General features: G+C 42.6%; 1 protein-coding gene across 15 annotated transcripts in view; it reads right to left on the minus strand.

Annotated features, from left to right (window-relative positions):
• ELMO1 (engulfment and cell motility 1) overlaps positions 1-17,826 on the minus strand; it is a 690,097-nt gene that overhangs the window by 299,271 nt on the left and 373,000 nt on the right. For all 15 annotated transcript variants that reach the window (XM_057304123.1, XM_057304122.1, XM_026509354.4 and 12 more), the window contains 3 exons: positions 13,050-13,100; positions 10,175-10,297; positions 8,394-8,525 (listed from right to left, as the gene is read on the minus strand). In XM_057304123.1, coding sequence (XP_057160106.1) covers positions 8,394-8,525; positions 10,175-10,297; positions 13,050-13,100 — 306 coding nt within the window. The remainder of the gene's footprint in view (positions 1-8,393; positions 8,526-10,174; positions 10,298-13,049; positions 13,101-17,826) is intronic.

The raw sequence follows: 17,826 nt of genomic DNA on the forward strand, positions 1-17,826 counted from the left end.
CAGAAAGTAGCTACTTAAAAGAGAAAGTCGAAAAATGATTCTATAAGATTCTACTCATCTGAGAAATGTGTATCAAGAATCAGCTCAGGGGTACCTGGGTGGCTCAGGTGGTTGAGGGTCTGACTCTCCATTTCAGCTCAGGTCATCTCAGCTCAGGGTCATGAGACTGAGCCCCCTGTTGGGCTCCGTGCTTGCTGGGGAATCTGCTTCAGATTCTCTCTCTCCCTCTCCCTTTGCCCTTCTCCCCCCTGCTCACTAGAGACCTCTCTCCCACTCTCTCAAATGAATATTTAAAAAGGAAAGGAGAGGAGAGGGGAGGGGAGGAAGAAGAGGAAAGACAAGAAAAGACAAGACAAGAGAAATGAATTCAGCTCCGACTTCCCCAACCAGCTTCTTACCCCCATCCCAACAATGCTGGTTTACTAGGACTCCACTGACCACTCCTACCCCCTCCATGTTATTGCACCACACATTTTAATTATGTGTATTTTTAACTCAAAATACATTATTTTTATTGTTCTACAGTCAATATTCATTTGTATTTTCCATTTCCGGCACATTCTTTCCTGCATGTCCGTGTGAAGACCAAAGATAATACTAGATGCACAGACTACTGGACCTCATATAAAAGACCGCCTTGACAACGTTAAGGAAAAAGAACTGAGAATGAAAGTTGAATATATAGGTACTAGATAAAAGCTCACCTGCCACGAACAACAGACAAATCTCAATTAACAGGGAGGCCAGCTGGGCATCTTAGAGTGTTCCTAGTCCCTGAAAGGCCCCCACGAAGGCTAGAGACCCCCATCCACCCCAAGAAGATCCTAAGGCCCCTCTTTCAGTCCTACAACTTCACGTTCTGCAGACTGATAAGCAGAGCTGCAATGTTACTGGGTGTCCCAGCGGCTGTCTGTCCAAGTTTGGGGGCAGAGTGAGGGTGGGGGTTCTGGCTGGGAGTCCATGGCTGTGGTTTTGCGCCATCTGGTGGCTGATTCTGCTCCAGCTTCACTAATAACGAAATCTCCCAGGGGAGTGTGTGATCAGAACGCACCAGGCTGCCGTGTCCATGCAGCAGAACAGAGAAGTCCGGGTTCCAAGGAGCAGGTACACACAGTATCTGCCTGCGAATTCACCAACACGCTGGAGTCTCAGTCACTGATAATCCCTCACCAACATCCCTCAGGGATCTCTCAGGTGGAAGGAATTGTCTGGGGCTGGAGAGACTGGCAAGGATTGGCCAGAGCCTCCTGGAAGAGCACCCCAGCCCACACTGGGACCTCCTGAATTCTGTATGGCTAAAACTCGGAGAGTTTCAATAAATGACAGTTTAAAAAAACAATCGTTGTCTTCTTGCTTTTATGACCTATTGTTTATGAGTCACATATTTAACTATTTGAAAGCAAAGTGCTTGGTTAGGAATACTATCCTAATAATTAAATCATTCACATGGGAAAAAAGTGAGTTACTTTTCAAAAAGCTGCTTTACCTTGTGGTTATCAGAGGTGATTTGTTGCAAAGAGGGGGAGAGATGAGGAGCACCACAAAATCAAGTAAATGTCAAAATTTACTCTCTTCAATTCCCACACATGTACTCTGGATTCTTACTAACACCATCCTTGGACTCCAAGGGACTGAAACACATTCTCAGCAACAAAACCTTATGAGGAAGTCCTGTAGGGAATGATGCAGAAATATAAGCCAAGCCCACCAGAGGCAGGGTCCTCCTCTATGGACAATGATTGTGGACTGAAAATTCCCCTGATCTCAAGGACGTGGTATTTTCCGGATAGCAGCAGTTTCAAGCCAGCTTCTGACTTCAAACAAATGAATCAAATCCCAGTAGGTTGTCATGCACCCCTGTGACCGTCCTGAGCAGTGTGCCAAGTGCAGGGCAAATGCCCTGTTACACCTCACACATCTGTCTGCTAGTCAGCGGTGGGCTTTCTCTTCCCCGCTTAGCACATACAGGCCATGGGGCTAGGAGGGAATGAGCCTAGGACTGCCTAGGATTCTCCTCTCCAGGGCTTACCCCTGATTGAAAACTCCCCAAGCACTCAAAGTACAGTCCATTCTGCTTCCCCCCCACACACACACCCGGCAGCTATGTTCTATGACATCATTACAAATCCTGAGATAACGAATACAAAGCCATTGCTTCTGAGGGGAGATACAGGGTGAGGTGACTTCCGGTCTCTGGTCTCAAGACTTTCTCAATCAGTCGATACATAACCTTTTTTATCTATTTTTTTATCTATTTAATATATATTGTTGGTTCATTAGCATTGAACTCACAGCAACGATGCTGTAACTCATGCCTGACCTGAGTTTACCTAACACGCGTATTTCCCCCATAAGGCACATCACGGCACTTACGAACACCAAGCAGCACTTTAGAACTCTGCTTGGGGACCACTTTAAACAGCAACACCTCCAACACAAAGCGCAAATTTCAAAAATCAAGGCCCTGGCTAGACTATGAAAAGGACTCCCGTTTACAGTAGGAGAGCTGAAACAAGAAAGCAGAGAGCCCCTTGCTTTGACCTCATGTCGGCAAATGACCATGAAACCACCGTGAGCTTTCAAATAAATTTTGGGCTTACAAATAAATTTTAGCAAATAGCTGGATTTGCAAATATGGAATCCATGCACCGTGAGGATGGAGGATTGACAGAATATTTCAAAACCTATTGAATTTAAAATTCTCTATAATCTGTCATTTGCAAAAGCCAACTCTACTTCTCTCCCCGTGCAACCTAAATGTCAGCTGGAAACACACATTTGCAGTGTCCCAAGCACAGATCACTCTTTCATCAGTAACTCATACTTACAACCACGCATTTTCTCGCGATCCTGCTGGCACAGTTACAACTTTCATACACCTCCCAACACTGCCCGTCACAGGGTCATGGGACACAGTGCGATGCTTCAATAATAATATCAATAGTAATTATAACATCAGCATAACTGCATCTGAATTCCTAGTCTGCTTACTGTGTGCCAGGCACTGTTCTGTATGATTTACAAGTATTTACTAATTTAACTTATGCAACAAATTTATTGACGGAGAGAACTCTTATATCCCCAGATTAAAGATAAGGAAACTAAGACACGAAAATGTCAACTAATCTGCCCAAGTCATCGGCAGGTGCGCGGGAGAGCCAGGAATCAACCCTGGGCAGCCTGAATTTGGAGCCCAAGTTTAATCCCCAAGTCACACTCCCAGTTACAGTAGAATTCTAGCCACATTTAGACCAGGAGGCTTCCTGCTGTGTTAGGGAAACAGGGATGGGGATGGGGATGGAGATGGAGATGGAGGAAGACATAGATAAATATGCATCTCACTTCATTCCCTGCCATCTGTATTTGAGAAAAAATATATTAAAATGACACCAAGCACTGCATATGCAATTACATATAATTATACTTGTGCAAAGATGCATAATTATCTTCTATCATCTGGGAAGCAGAAAATCCTCTAAAAATTTTAACATGAATCTGTATTAGTCATTTTTTAAATTTTTTTGTATTCTCTGATCCTTTGATATCTTGGGTCCTTGCTAGGATTGGAGGAACTGCCCTTCCCAGGGTTAGCTAACTCATAACTCCTAGAGATAGGAAGCATGCGTTTCATATGCAAACTCGCCAATCCAGATCCCAGACCCCAACAGATCTCCTTTATCAGGGTTTTGCACTCTGGGCCACTGTCCCCCAGCCCTCCTCAGCCCTTGTCACCACAAGGCTGACAGCTAGGGGCAGCCCCTATGCTCCAAAGTCCCTTGAGATTATTCAAACCGGCCAATCCTAAACCTGCTTACACTATCTTGCCTTGCTTTTTGCGTGGAAACCACAACAAAGGCTCTTGTCCACATTACCCCCTCACTCCCTCTGCCTCCTGACCCTACCCCAGTGCTTGTCCATGTGCCCTGTGTGGTGTGGCACGCTCCCTCTCTTGAGAACTACGAGTAAATATATTATCTTTTCTCCAGGTGGGGTGCTGGCCTCCCCATACCAAAACACAATCAAACCTATGCTTTAAAAGAGAATCTTAATTCTTAAGTTATCTTTCTCTCATGACCTTTTTTCACTTCCACATTTTAGTCACTTTTCTCTTTTAAGACAATCTGAAAATGTTAGAGGAAATATTTATCAAAACCTCTCATATTAAAATATATTGTTCAGAAACTATTTGTTTTAAAAATGAGTTCATTGGAGCGTCTGAGTGGCTCAGTCAGTCAAATGTCCGACTTTTGATCACCGCTCAGGTCTCGAGCTTCTTAGCTCTGGTCTCGAGCTCAGGGTCGGGAGTTCAAGCCCTGCGTTGGGCTCCACCCCAGTGTGAAGCCTACTAAATTCATTTGTTCGTTCATTCATTCATTCATTCATTTAAGATGAGTTTATTTGGGGCCCAGTCAAGCTAAAAGAATGGGAAAGAAAAGGCATTTAGGAAAAAAACCAGCCTTGTCCAACTTCAATGTCTCTTCAACGCCTGCCTTGGTTCAAGAGAGATCAGAAAAATGAACTACAGGTATGTCCTTTGTAAATACTGTCCAGTAGATTGGACGAAGGTAAAATTCACAAATAGAGAAGCTACCAATTTGACATCAAGACAAACTCTGAAGGGTTTCTGGCCAGGAACGCAACTCTTCACAGAGTATGAAAAACATTTTGCACAGTTCTTGGTCATTATAATCAACAGGGTACAGTTTGTATCCTGGCATTTCCCTGGTTTTCAAAATAAAGCCATTCTAAGTATTGGAATCTGCCTTCCGCCACCTTGAGAAATACATGTGCCCTTGCCTTCTGACTTCCAATAAGAACAGTATAATCCCAGACAATCCTGACCCTTCCTCCCGCCTGGGCACCTACAAGTCCCTTTGGGAACTAGAGAATCATTAACTGGGAGACCTTAGAAGATTAAGCAGCTTTGTTTTAGAAGCAGCTGCTCTTCTGTGTTATGACTAACCGTAACGCGCCATTTAGCCATTTTAAATTGAGATTTCAGAATTATTTCATCAGGAAAATCTGCTCTGTTGGGAGGCTGTGCTGAGAAGGAATGTAAGGCCATCTGCCTTCTCAAAGGTGTTGTGTTTTCTTATCCTTTAACAACTGTTCTGCCTGCCTTGTTGGAGCAACTGCCCCTTCTACTGTGGAAAACTGAAAAGGCTGCCGGTGATTTCCACGATATGTGCTCTCCAAAAAGCAAGGAAGGGAAGTACTGTTTGCTGGGTACATCCTCCATTCCAGATGCTGTGCCAGGCACTACCGGATGATCTCTCATGACCTTCCAATGACCCTGAAATAGATGAGTTGTGGCACAACTGAGGAACCTAATGCCCAAACAGGTTCAACAATTGGCCCACTGGTCCAATGGCTGGTAATTAGGAAAGATAGAATTAAAATCTAGGCCCACTCGACTCCAAAAACTTGTCGTTTAACACTTCCTGGGCACTGCCTACTCGGGAGACAGAAAATGAGAAAGAAGAATCTTCATCTTACGAATTGAATTTTTCTTCAACGAGATCCAAAAGATTATCCTAACCTCAACTGCTTCTAAAGGAGGCAACAGGAAGGAGTTCATTAAGGGAATAGGCAAGTTTATTCCTCTTTCAGAAGCACAGAGAGAATTCTGCATCTGGACAGCTTACAGCATCTAGAGATTTTAGGGCTAGATGCCTGCACGCCACCAGCTTCCAGCGTTTTTGCACGATGGTCTCTAGGTGGCGCAATGAGCATGTGATTTCATTTACCGAGGCTTGTCTCTTTCTGGCGGGCTGGGCATTCAAAAGTGAAAATCTCTGCTCCTCAAAGCTGTTGGAAATTTTCCACCATTAGAAATCATTACTAACTAGTCTTTCCAATTTCTCAACTCTTCTGATGCAAGATCGTGGCCTGGAAGAAGTTTCAGGGGAAGGACTAAAATTGAAAACTAAAAAAAGAACCATGGAAAAATAAAGGAAACCAACACTCTCTTTTTGGTTTTTCTAGGCTGCAGATCTTTGCTTTATCTAAAATGACTTTTCAAGTCCTTTGAAAGGAGGCTACATATGAGCTAAGTCTTAAAACCACATCAAATTAGCTTTCAGTTAAAATATACATTGTTCTTCCTAAACTACCTGAAGCAGAACACTCAGCAGACTCTGAAAACTAAGACAGAGATATGCTCTAATACTGAACTGTGGAAGGAATGAACATCACGTTAACGCAGATGGAGCTACCACCGAGAAAAGTCACTCAGACTTTGGCTCATGAAATACCCTGATGATTTCACACAGGACCAGAACATGAAAATAAAAAGAGTGATGTTTCATACCTCCCACCCCCATTACATATATACCCTTCCTAGAGATCTGTAATAACCCCAGGAACCTGTAATAATCTGAATCCCAGCAAGTGTTCTTTCCCCAATGTCTCTTTTCTCCTCTGTCCTTCAGACACACAGCCCGAAGGAGAAATGACATTGTGCATTCTGCAATTGCCCCCGATGAGGACCCGGGGACACCACGGATCAAGAACTAGAGTTTTGCATTTTCTACACAATTCAAATGCACTGGAAATCCAGGTAGTAGCAGAGGAAGCCAATGAAATGGGAGTAACTCGGGCATACCCTACACCCAGGCTCTCCACTGGGACAGGGTATCAGAACCAGTTGGGAACATCTTGAAGTACACATCCCTTGATCTCCTTCCAGGCCACTTTGCTATGATTGGATGGCAACAGAGATGGGGTGATATTGCGAAGCTTCCCACGTGATTCGGATAGGCCTTGCTCAACACACAAAAGTAAAACCTGGAAAGAACTGGGTGGGGAGGTAGGACATGAGCCGCATCCACGCTCCTCAGCTATATCCCTGATGCACGGGCTCTGCTAACACACAGATGGGTGACAGCAGGGCTGGGACCACCAGTTAGCCTTGACCATTGATTCACATCAAGTACAGGGAGCTCTCACCTGGTCCCTTGGCCAAGAAACTGTGCTGAAGTTTTAAAAAATAGATTCTACTAAAAAATTTAAATGGAATATCAAAATATGAGATATGATGATATAAAAATGATGTCCCAGTACCTCTGTAAAGTAAGTTGCAAAGCTGAATACAACGTCTGACAAGTATTCTTACTAGAAAAGACATATTAAGACTATCACCATAAAAACAATAACTTAACCAGATTGTTTTGGGGTTTTTTTTCAGTTTAGGAAACATGAGAGAAGTTAAAAAAAAAAAAATAGTCACTCTGATCCATTGGGCTAAAGTGGAAATGACTCACTGTGGAAAGCAATTTGGTAAATATCAACAACCTCAAAAAATAAATGCCATAGAAATGACAGTCCCACATATTCATCCTAATAACATGATCATGGATGCACGTAAACATCGGGTGGCAAAGACGTCAATTTTAGACTTATTGGTAATTTCAAAACATTGAATTACTCAGCAAAAGGGTTTGGTTAAATACACTGTAGTCCATCCAAAAAATGAAAAACTCCTCAGTAATGAAAAACAATACATGTTAACCAATGTGGAAACATTTCCAAAGACAATCCCCATGAAAGACAGGGTTTCCCAAATAACATACAAAGCGTGATACTGATGTACATAAAGATTAATATATTTGTGTGTGTGTGTGTGTGTGTACTAAAGAAGAGTGTCTTTGCAATCATAGAGTAATGCCTAATGATGTCTAATCACTGAAGCCAAACCTCATTTTTTGCCATTTATGATGCAGGCCAAAATGGAAACCTAATTTTACATCCTCAGAATTTGAGATTAATTAGCTCAAAGTCACGGGAGAAATGCCATGGTGATAAAGGCCAGAATGGAACTAACGTAGAAACAAAAACAACAGATTATATTCAGGAAAAGCGGTGTTCTGATTTGCAAACTGAAAAAAAGGAAATCCAGAAGCTGTCTTATTAATGTCCATAACAAGACAAAACTTTTAGGAAAGTACAAATTGCATAAATCTCATCGTGAATACATTTCAGGAGACTCTCAATTTGATTTTGATATGAAATCCACATATATAAGTGATCCAAGCACTAACCCAATAATAAGATCCATCCCACAGCTGCCATCACCCATTTATTTCAGATAGAACCTAAAGCATCTTGTGATGTAGATTTAATGAAATCTACATGCATTCTGGGCTAACTACACTTAATCAGACCTGAATAAACAAACTCAGTATTAGTCACACTTGTGCAAGTTGTTCCGCTGCACTGCAGCCAGAAGAGATTTTCATGTGATCCTGTTTAAACCAGCTAAACATCTGGAAAATGTGGAAACTATTCTGTGAGGCGCAAGAGGACCACACGCTCGGAGGAGACATCAGTTTCTGTGGCTGAGGTCAGACCCCTGATGTTGGAAGGAGAGCACTTACTGCAGATAGCTTACTTACAATGAAGCCAAGTTTTTTATAATCCCGTGTGTACATGGACTTGCGTTTCTCCATGCTGCCACTGCTGTTATTAGGTTCAGACTCTGCATCAAAAGCAATTCTTCGAAGTTCAAATATGATGTCCCTCTGAGCCTGAAGGTGTTAGGGAGAAAAAAAAAAGGGGAGGGAAGAGCTGCTTTCACTGTGTGACATTACATATACTCCCTCTTTCCGCAGGGTCTAAATGAATCACTACTTTCAGGCCAAAGAAAAACAGACAAAAGACAACCAATGTTCTAAGTTAAGGCCCTGCATAGTTCCCCTGCCACTCTCCCTGCTGGTCAGCCCTGGCTTCATTCCACGATTATGCTCACAGCCAAGTCGTTTGGAATACTTAGGTCAATTACCTGGAAGTTCTAAACGGAGTCCCAAATATGATGGAAAGATTGGATCTGGGGAAAGCCAAGTTCAAGAACCTGGGAGTTCCACACTGTCCGGAACAGAGTGAGAGGCACGTGCAGACTTCTGAACAGCATTCAAGTGACAAGGGATCCCTAACTTCACTAAGAAGTGACTACATGGAAACAAACCCTTAAAAAATGGTTAAAATGGTAAAATTTTGGTTATGTCTATTTTACCACAATAAGAAAAAATATATATAAATATATGTTTTCAATAAATAGATAAGGAAGCATTTCCAAGTGGGGAGGGCTGTTCCACATGAAGATCCATAGCCTTCCGTCACTACAAGTGGTAAGCTGACAGTCTCCTCTCTCCAGGATGATTACACTTGGCCTTGCCAAAAGTCCGGGGCATGCTGGACAGCCTCTCCAAGCCTCTCCATCATTCTTAATCGCATGGCCTCACGCCATGGACGAAGTGCTGCGGCAGTTACACACTTCGCATGTGCAGCTCACATCTGCGATAGATCAGGCCCTCACGTGCCAGTAATGAGTGTTTTCCTTTCCAAAGCTGCAGCACTGCTTAAGTTGAAAATGGGCTACAGCAGGACTCCCAGCTGTTTCCTCTCACTCTGTCCTCACACAGTAAAGTTCCCCCAAAAGCCTCTTGGATGGACACATAACCTTTCACGCACAACCACCAGAGACCTAGAGAGAATTATAAGAAACAGCCAACTGACAAAAATGCAAGCCCAGAAATCAGGTGTAACCTGGGACACGCCCCCATCCCCCACTCCCCACCACCCCACCCCCCGCAATGATCACTGGAGAATGGAAATTACTTCCTCAACCTGAACCAGTATCACACAGGGCCACCAAATGGCCCGAGCTGTCTGGGAACTTGACTCCAAAGCTATTACCATCCAAGGTATTGGAACCAAGGACCAAGATTTGTGGCCATGTGACACCAGGTTTTCTTATCCAATAAAGGAAGAATATGCATGTGTTTGATGTATAATGAAAGAACCCATTTACTTTATCCTCTGACCTAAGTTCACTTAAATTTTAAATACATTCCCCCCAAGTTCTGGGACATGTCCATTAAGCATCTGCCTTCGGCTAAGGTCATGATCTCAGGGTCCTGGGATGGGGCCTCCAGTCAGGCTTCCTGCTCAGCGGGGAGTCTGCTTCTCCCTCTGCCCCTCCCCCTGCTTGTGCTCTCTCTCTCTCAAATAAATAAATAAAATCTTAAAAATATATTTATTCCCCCCAAGTTCTAAGATGATAATAAAACAATATCATCATCTACAAATTCCTGGTTTGGGAGTAGCCCAAGAAAAGATTTTTAATAACCACCTTCTCTCCCGTATGTGCTTTTGCTGCTGTCTAGTGAGCACTCACCTGGTCCTGGGGGTCCATCTTGGTCATCATCCTGTCTTCCAGAAGGTTAAAGGTAAGCACCTGCAGCACGTACAGCTGGTGTGCCATCTCATTGTTGATGGCTCTCTGAGCTCGGATGACATGCTGAGGAGATAGTGCAGAAATTTTTTTTTTTAAAGGAAGAAAGAAAAAGCCAGCAACAATTAACTTAACGCCCATCATTATGCCAAGTAAAACCCCAGAAGTCTTCACTTGGAGGCCTGGGGAAAGTAGGTTGGTGGGACCACCCTTCAGAAGAAAGGTGAGGATGCAGGTGACCTTGGAGTTTTCTTTATATACAGGGCCCAATAAAGTTCCTGATGTTTAGGCCAGAATCCAGGTAAAGATCTATTGTGTGCAGCAGGGAGCATAAGAAAGGAAGGCACTGGAAATGCATAGGTAATTGCAGCTATATAAATCAAGAAAGTGTGCCTGACTTAAGAGTATCTTGAAGAGAGCTGTGAATTTCTACAACGGAAGACTTCCTTGCATGCAGTAGAAAAACAAATCATGCCTATGTGTTATAAGCAATTTTGCCATCATCTTACCCCACACCTGTCTCTGGCAGGTTATCCAACTTTTAAATGGGAAAAAGTTTTAGAAGCAACATAAAAAAGCAAAGTACCTATCAGGCCTGCAGTTAATTCACCGTGGAAACTATCCAGAGACCACCCATCACAACCCAATGAGTGAATTCCCGTGCATAACTTCATTTGCCTGCTAACAACTAAATGAAAAATAAAATGACCCTTCCCCTTAGAAACAGAACCAAAATGGAACAAATATAAAAGTGGCAGGGGACTAGATATGGGGGCCTTTGCCCCCACTGGAGCTGGGTCAGAAAGGAAATTGAACACTTGGGCCTAGCATATGTGCTCTTTAGCAGAGACCACGGTTGTGCCTTAAAAATGCCAAAGGATCAGTCAATGTGGTATTTTGAATGTGCTAGAACCAACTACGGTCTTGCCGTCTGAAAGAACTTTCTTGAGTTCAGACCAAACCCAGCATGCACTTGGACTCCACACCCTGGCTCTAAGTACCATGTCAAAATAGCCAGTTAAAGAGGGAGGGCTGGAAAGAAGAATGAGGAAAAGAAAAAAGTCACTGAAACAAGATAATGGGGGTGGTGGGGATGGGAAGCTAGGCAGTGAGATGGGGGTGGAATGAAACCGCACATCCTTCCATTTTCAGAACAGAATGTTAATTCAGAGTATATGTTTCATATCTGAGGTATATAGGCCATCTATTTTATTACCAATTCCAAAGTATCTGCATTCCCAAGTTTTTGCCTGAGAATGCCAGCCTTGAACTTCCAGCCATTAAGGTCTCATAGGAGAAATCCCATTGAAGCAAACTGATCTTTCATACACAGGGGCAACAGCCATTCTACCCACCCCATCTCTGGGCCTTCCAACTCTGACTGCCACACCCAGGTAAGAACCAGCAGGGCTAAGACCTTAATTTAACATTTCTCACCCTTTGTCTCCCCACCTTCCTCCTCTCCCACAAATACCTTCTCCGAACTACACTCTAATATTGCACTTTCCACTTTTACTAAGAATCAGGATAAAGATTAACCATATTATGAATCCTCCTGCAGTCTCTACCCAACCATTCTTGGTCCAAGAATCTATTCAAATGCTCTACCAACACCTATTTCATATTCCAGGTCCAGGGGGAGAAGTATGTCATCCCCGAAGAACTGGGGTACCTCTTTTATCAAATAATGAAAATTACACTCATATGTTTCTTTTTATCCTTATCAGCCAGGCAGTTCAAAATCAAACTCGGTGACAAATTATAGTCATTGCTATTGGCTTTGGATTCTAGAATATTTATTGTTTGCCCTCATAAGGTTTTTAATTTTCAATAGCCTCACTGTATTGGAATGTGTGTGCACGCATGTGTGTGTGTGACTGTGAGCTTGTAGAACTCCTCTTTGAAATCACAGAAACAGAAATTGCTTCTCTGGTAAGCTGGGAATCAATCACGTGTGCTTCTTTCAGTCTTTGGTTAAAGTCAAGTAACGGGTAAGGCCTCAGGAAATCATGCCATTTGATTTATTTCTAAATATTCACCGTGTAACAGGCAGGGCTTCTTTTCCACTGACATTTCAGGTCATTTTTGCGTTGCAGTTAACAAGCGGATTCCATGTACGTCTTTCCTGCCCGTCTCTTGCAGAGGGGCCCAGGGAAATGTTGGTCAGAATTTCAGGGTTTCTGACAGAGTCTGACGGGTCCCCAGTTAGCTTCCTCATTAAAAACAGTGTAAGTTCACACCAGTGCATTTTTTTAAGTCATGGAGCCCCTGATTTCCTAAATGCAAAGCTGAAGTGATGGTGAGGGGGAGCCTGGGTGGCTCAGTCAGTTAAGCATCTACCTTCGGCTCAGGTCATGATCCCGGGGTCCTGGGATCGAGCCCCACATTGGGCTCCCTGCTCAGCTGGGCGGGTCTGCTTCTCCCTCTGCCCCTCCCCCAACCTGTGAGAGCCCTCTTTCTCCCTCTCTCTCTCTCATGCTCTCTCTCAAATAAATAAGTAAAATCTTTTTAAAAAATTAAATAAAGTGATGGTGAGTGTAATAAACCTGCCCCACTGGGAGAAGTTGCCACCCCTTCCTGCCAGAATGTCTTTCTAGGGCAGTTCAGAGACTGATCCTTCCAATCATATCAGACCATTCCTGTGGGAAAGCCTTGTTTATTCCAATTCCAAAAGCACACTTCTTCCTCCTTTCTTACTACTGCTTTATCATGGAAGCAAGTCCCAGAACAAACCACAAACTGAAGCCAAAAGAGGAGCTTAATGAATGCACCAAACCGTTCCTGCCCAATGAGGAGGTCACACCGCATAGGTACTCACGGTTAAAATGATGGACCGCAGTTGCTTCTGAGCCAAAATATTCGCCATCTCCTGGTGAGGAAAAACACACCCACACAAAACCTTAGGTTAGAAAAATACATTTCAACATGGCCCCAAATGACTTTATCCTGGGGGTGCATCCTAACTGGATATCAGCAGTATTTCTTATGAAAGAATAGACTCCAACAGGCAGTAGTATTCATTCACATTGCTTTTTGAATGGTCTGTTCAGGTAACAGAGCCTTGTCCAAAAGCGAAGGAAGGAAATCTGGCACCCGCAAACTTCTCCTTTTTTAGGAATTTCCTCCTTCCAGGAAAAGGTGAGCACGGAATAAAAAGCAAATACTGTGGATAAAGGCAGTGGTTCTCCATTCAAAAGGCTCATCAGCTTTTCTTCAACTGTACATATGCAGAGAGGTTTTGCTAGGAAACATGCCTGCACCAAGGAGTCCCAATATTCAAGCACCATCACTTTAAGCCTCGAAGTCTAAGATCCATTTCATCTTAATCTATGCAAAACCGAAGAGCAAGTGGTACATACCCCTGGGCTTGAAAACAGTCTAGGCAAGTCAACTCTCTGGCACTTTAGGGAGGGACAAATATCTGAGCAGGGGATAATCTCCGGGAGTCCACACTCCGCATTGCTAGGCCTCCTTTCTATAAGTCGTATCTGGGGCTTTGGCCTGCCTAGCACAGAGGATTTGCAGGTGACTTTATTAAAACAAATGATTCGGACACTCTTTCTAAATATCGAGACAGAGATATGAAGTTGAAATTATAAAGTTGGGTACAACCTTGGTGCAAACATTCAAAAACAAAAATACTGCTCATATTCATTCAGGAAGGCACTTGAGTGTTTTTTGGCGGGGAGGGACTGGGTTTTAGAGTTAGAGTTGCTACTCTTGCTGAGTAGAGAAGAAACTAGTCTACGATTCAAAACCACAACCGTGAATTCAATCATGGCGAAAATAAACTCGCAGGAAGCAAGGACAGCCCAGACACACGGGCAGGAAGTGCGAGGGGGACACGCAGGCAGGCTTGGGCAGGAGCGGAAGGTGGGGACTTACAGTCAGAGGACAATCAAGGATGTCAACACTGCTCTCTACACCAACCTAACGGCGTCATCGCCACCACAGAAAGGAAAGCAAGCAGGAGAGAAGAAGGGATGGAAATTCAGAGCGCTCTGTTAGAGGTTACAACTTGATGTTAACACCCCTGCTGACCCACTGCCTGGCAGAGAAAAGTGCACAAATACTGTGAGGTGTTTCAAGACACCTTCCAATCTGTGGAAAACAAGAACAATCATGCATTCGGAAACAAGGGAAATGGCAATCTAGAAGGAACCTATCTTTCCATGGTCCACAGGAAGTGGGGCTTGCTTCCAAATGCAAATAGAATGGTCCACTTTTTCTCCCAGACCCGATGAAAAACAAAGGGCCCAAAGGACCCTATGGCTCTTTTAATTTATTTTCTTTATAAAAACGAAATTATACCCTGTCACACAAACAAAAAGAATATTCTCCATGTCTATTTTAGCCTATTGATTTTTGAAATCTTAAAATAAGTTAAAAGGGACAATACAGTTCCAATATGTACAGCAATTGTCGTAATTATCTTTGACATTGCTTATCTTCTTCATAAGACCATGGTCACCTCAGGGGCACAAAGACTGTCCTTTTCATCTTTGTATTTCTGGGCCCACAGCACCATGTTTGGCAAAGAGTGGACAGTAAATCTTTGGTTGAAAATGAAAGAATATTTTCTACTACCCTCCTAAGGAACAGAAAAGCTTGGTCAGAGAGAAAATAGAAAAATCCTTGTGCACATCATGGATCTGTTGTTCAATATTAGAAAATGGTTTGAGTAAACTTGATGCTCCACAGAGAATATTTTATACCATCGAGATGATATAAAACTATAGATAGATATAAATATGGATATAGGGATATTGACATGGAAAGATGTTCACAAAAATCTTGTTTAGTTTTAAAAGGAGTTAAAAATAAGTAAATAAACAGTGCAAGTAGTATGAGCCCATCCAGTGAAAAAATTATGTAGGTAGAAGACTCTTTGCACAACAAAGCATGGCCACGCAGTGTGACTAGTTGCAAGGGTTCTCTTGTTTGGGGCACGCACTTAGAAGAGTCTTTTAAACTTCTTCCTTTGAATCTGTATTTTCTGCTTTTCCCACCAAATCTTCTAACTTGTAAAAAGGTTTTTTAATGATGTTTATGAAAATCATAAATATTCATAGAGAAATTTGGAAGGGACCTCACCAACATGTTTGTCATGAGAAGAGTAAAATAATGGCAAGGAGTTGAAGGAAAAGGATCCTTTTGCCCCCACCTCCATAAAACAAGCACCCCTTCCCTTAATTTGTGTAGAGAAAGGGAGAATGTCCCATATCCAGGAGGCAGGGGGAAGCAGGACATCTCTTCCCTACTTTCCTCCCACCCAACCAGAAGGCCCCCAGGGGGCCTGGGCAAAGCAGGAAGTTCTACCCCAGCCCTCAACAAACCCAGCCCTCTACAAACCCGGCTCCCAATAAACCCAGTCCTCAACAAACCCAGCCCTCAACAATCTAGCGCTCTTTCAGTAAGGCCCACTCACTCCAGTCTGCTTGCTAAGTAAAATGATCTGACCGTGGTGGTATTTTTCTTCAGGAAAAGCAGAAATAGGTGTTTAAAATCTATATGAATTCATTTTACACGTTTTGAAAAATAAAGAAAAACCCAGATAAATGGAGTCCTACCAATGTGTCTGGCCCAAAGTCGGGAAGAGAAGTTGAAATAAATAAAATCTTTTCACTGAAGTGGAATTTATCCAATGTCTTAAGGCTTTAAAAAAACAAACAAAGCTGTTCCTGTAAATCCAATAAATAAATGTTTAGATTATGTTTTAATCTAATTGGAGAAACAGGGCTTGGTGTCTTTCAGGCTCCAGGGAGTTCTTCACTCGGCAAATACCAGAGAGTTCTCCGTGTGATGCCTCCTGGACGATGGAATGCTCTGCAGAGAAGTGCAAGGCCTAGGTGGGGCTCTGATCTGCTCAGCAACTGATCGAATTCCTTCCTCCCTCTGACTCTCAATTTCCTCATTTGTAAAGAGGCAAAATAAGGCTTTCCACTGATAGGAGAATAACGCGCTGAACGCTGAGCCTGGCACAAGGCAAACTCTCAGAATATCATCATCGATGGCAGGCTTTGGTAAATTTTTCTATTTACCCCAAAAATTCAGAACGTTTAATTTTTCACAAGAAAGGCCCATAACAATACATAATATAACCCAGATGATATGCCCAATTAGCTTGGTCTTCTGCTTCACAGGCTCCACTAGCCTTCAGAAAATAACATCAAACTTTTCTTCATTATGAACTTGAAACTAGTTTTTTAGAGCCAACTCTCTCTTAACTCACTGAAAAATATTTTTTAAATTAAAAATCAAAATATTCCTTTTCCAAACAATAGTCACTGACTCATCTTCAATTCAACACAATTTATGAAGTCCAATTTTCTGTGTTGCTATTTTTAATTCGAAAACTAAATTAGAGTCTAGATATGCTGCTGTATGATTATATATACTCTATCTTTCTTAGTTGGATTGTTTTCTTAAATTATGTAATGTTATTAGACTCTCCTTTGTGATTTATTATCATGACAGCAGTATACTGCCAATCTGTGTCATCTCAAATATTGTCTGATTTTCAAAAAATAAAATTTGATTCCCAGAATCCAAACCTAATGTTATACTGGTCTGCCATTATGTTTCATGGTGATCGTTATTCTGGAGTCAGTACAGATTGGCAGCTGGTTCCCTATTTCTCCGTGCTCATGCGAATCCAATTCAGTAGATTAACAGTAGTTCTTAGTGTAACGGGAAGATACAAAGTGTATGCATCTTACGCATGTCTAGATCCAGGGATCCAAATCATAGAGTTTTTGCTTCCTCTAATTCAAACTCTTCCTCCATTGGAAAAAGAAAAGGCCCATGAGGTCAGACTAGATGGCTTCTTGCCCCCCACTCTACTCTCAGCTACCAGTTTGGCCAGGTGTCCTTGGTCTGGCCAGTAGAAGGATCAAGCTTCTCCAGGGCCATGTCAGGACTGCCTGTGTGAGCTCTGTCAGGCAATTTGCTGGGCTGCCAAAAGTTATCATGAGCTCTGCATTTAGATTTAGATATAAAAAGAGCAGCCCCACCGAGGATTCCACCTGCAAAACCACCCTTAAAAAGCCAGCCTGGAGCATAAGGCTTAGGGAGGGCAGGCAACTCCTGGCTCCCAATGACACCAAACCCAATGCACAGGAAACAATAAAGTCACTCCACTCTTTGTGCAAACATAGCCCCAAGGAATGAGCAATTCTAAATGAAAAACAAACCAGAAACCCTCACGTTTAGTCACTGAGGTTTAAAATCCTTGGCAATGAAAAAATAAAATGAAAAAAAATGAAATTCTCGAATGTTCAGTGTTCAGTAGCACGCTAGCTTCTAAATTCTTCTAAAACAATTTAGTGGTAACTGTCACAGAGCTCCCAATACACTTTCTATTGGTTGAAAGAGCTCATATTTCCACCCATTTTTTAACTGAAGTAAACTGTGTGACCAAGGTACACAGTATATATTATGTTGATGGAAAAAAACATGAATGGATTTTGAGGTGCCAGCTACAATCCAAGACACACAAGATTCTACTTCTTCCACCCCCCTCTACAAGGATCCTTTACACCTCACTGAAGAATAACCAAAGATCTATAGACAAAGGGGAGTATCAAAGGATAGGT

This window comes from Ursus arctos, unplaced genomic scaffold (assembly GCF_023065955.2).
Source record: "Ursus arctos isolate Adak ecotype North America unplaced genomic scaffold, UrsArc2.0 scaffold_3, whole genome shotgun sequence".
Taxonomy (NCBI): domain Eukaryota; kingdom Metazoa; phylum Chordata; class Mammalia; order Carnivora; family Ursidae; genus Ursus; species Ursus arctos.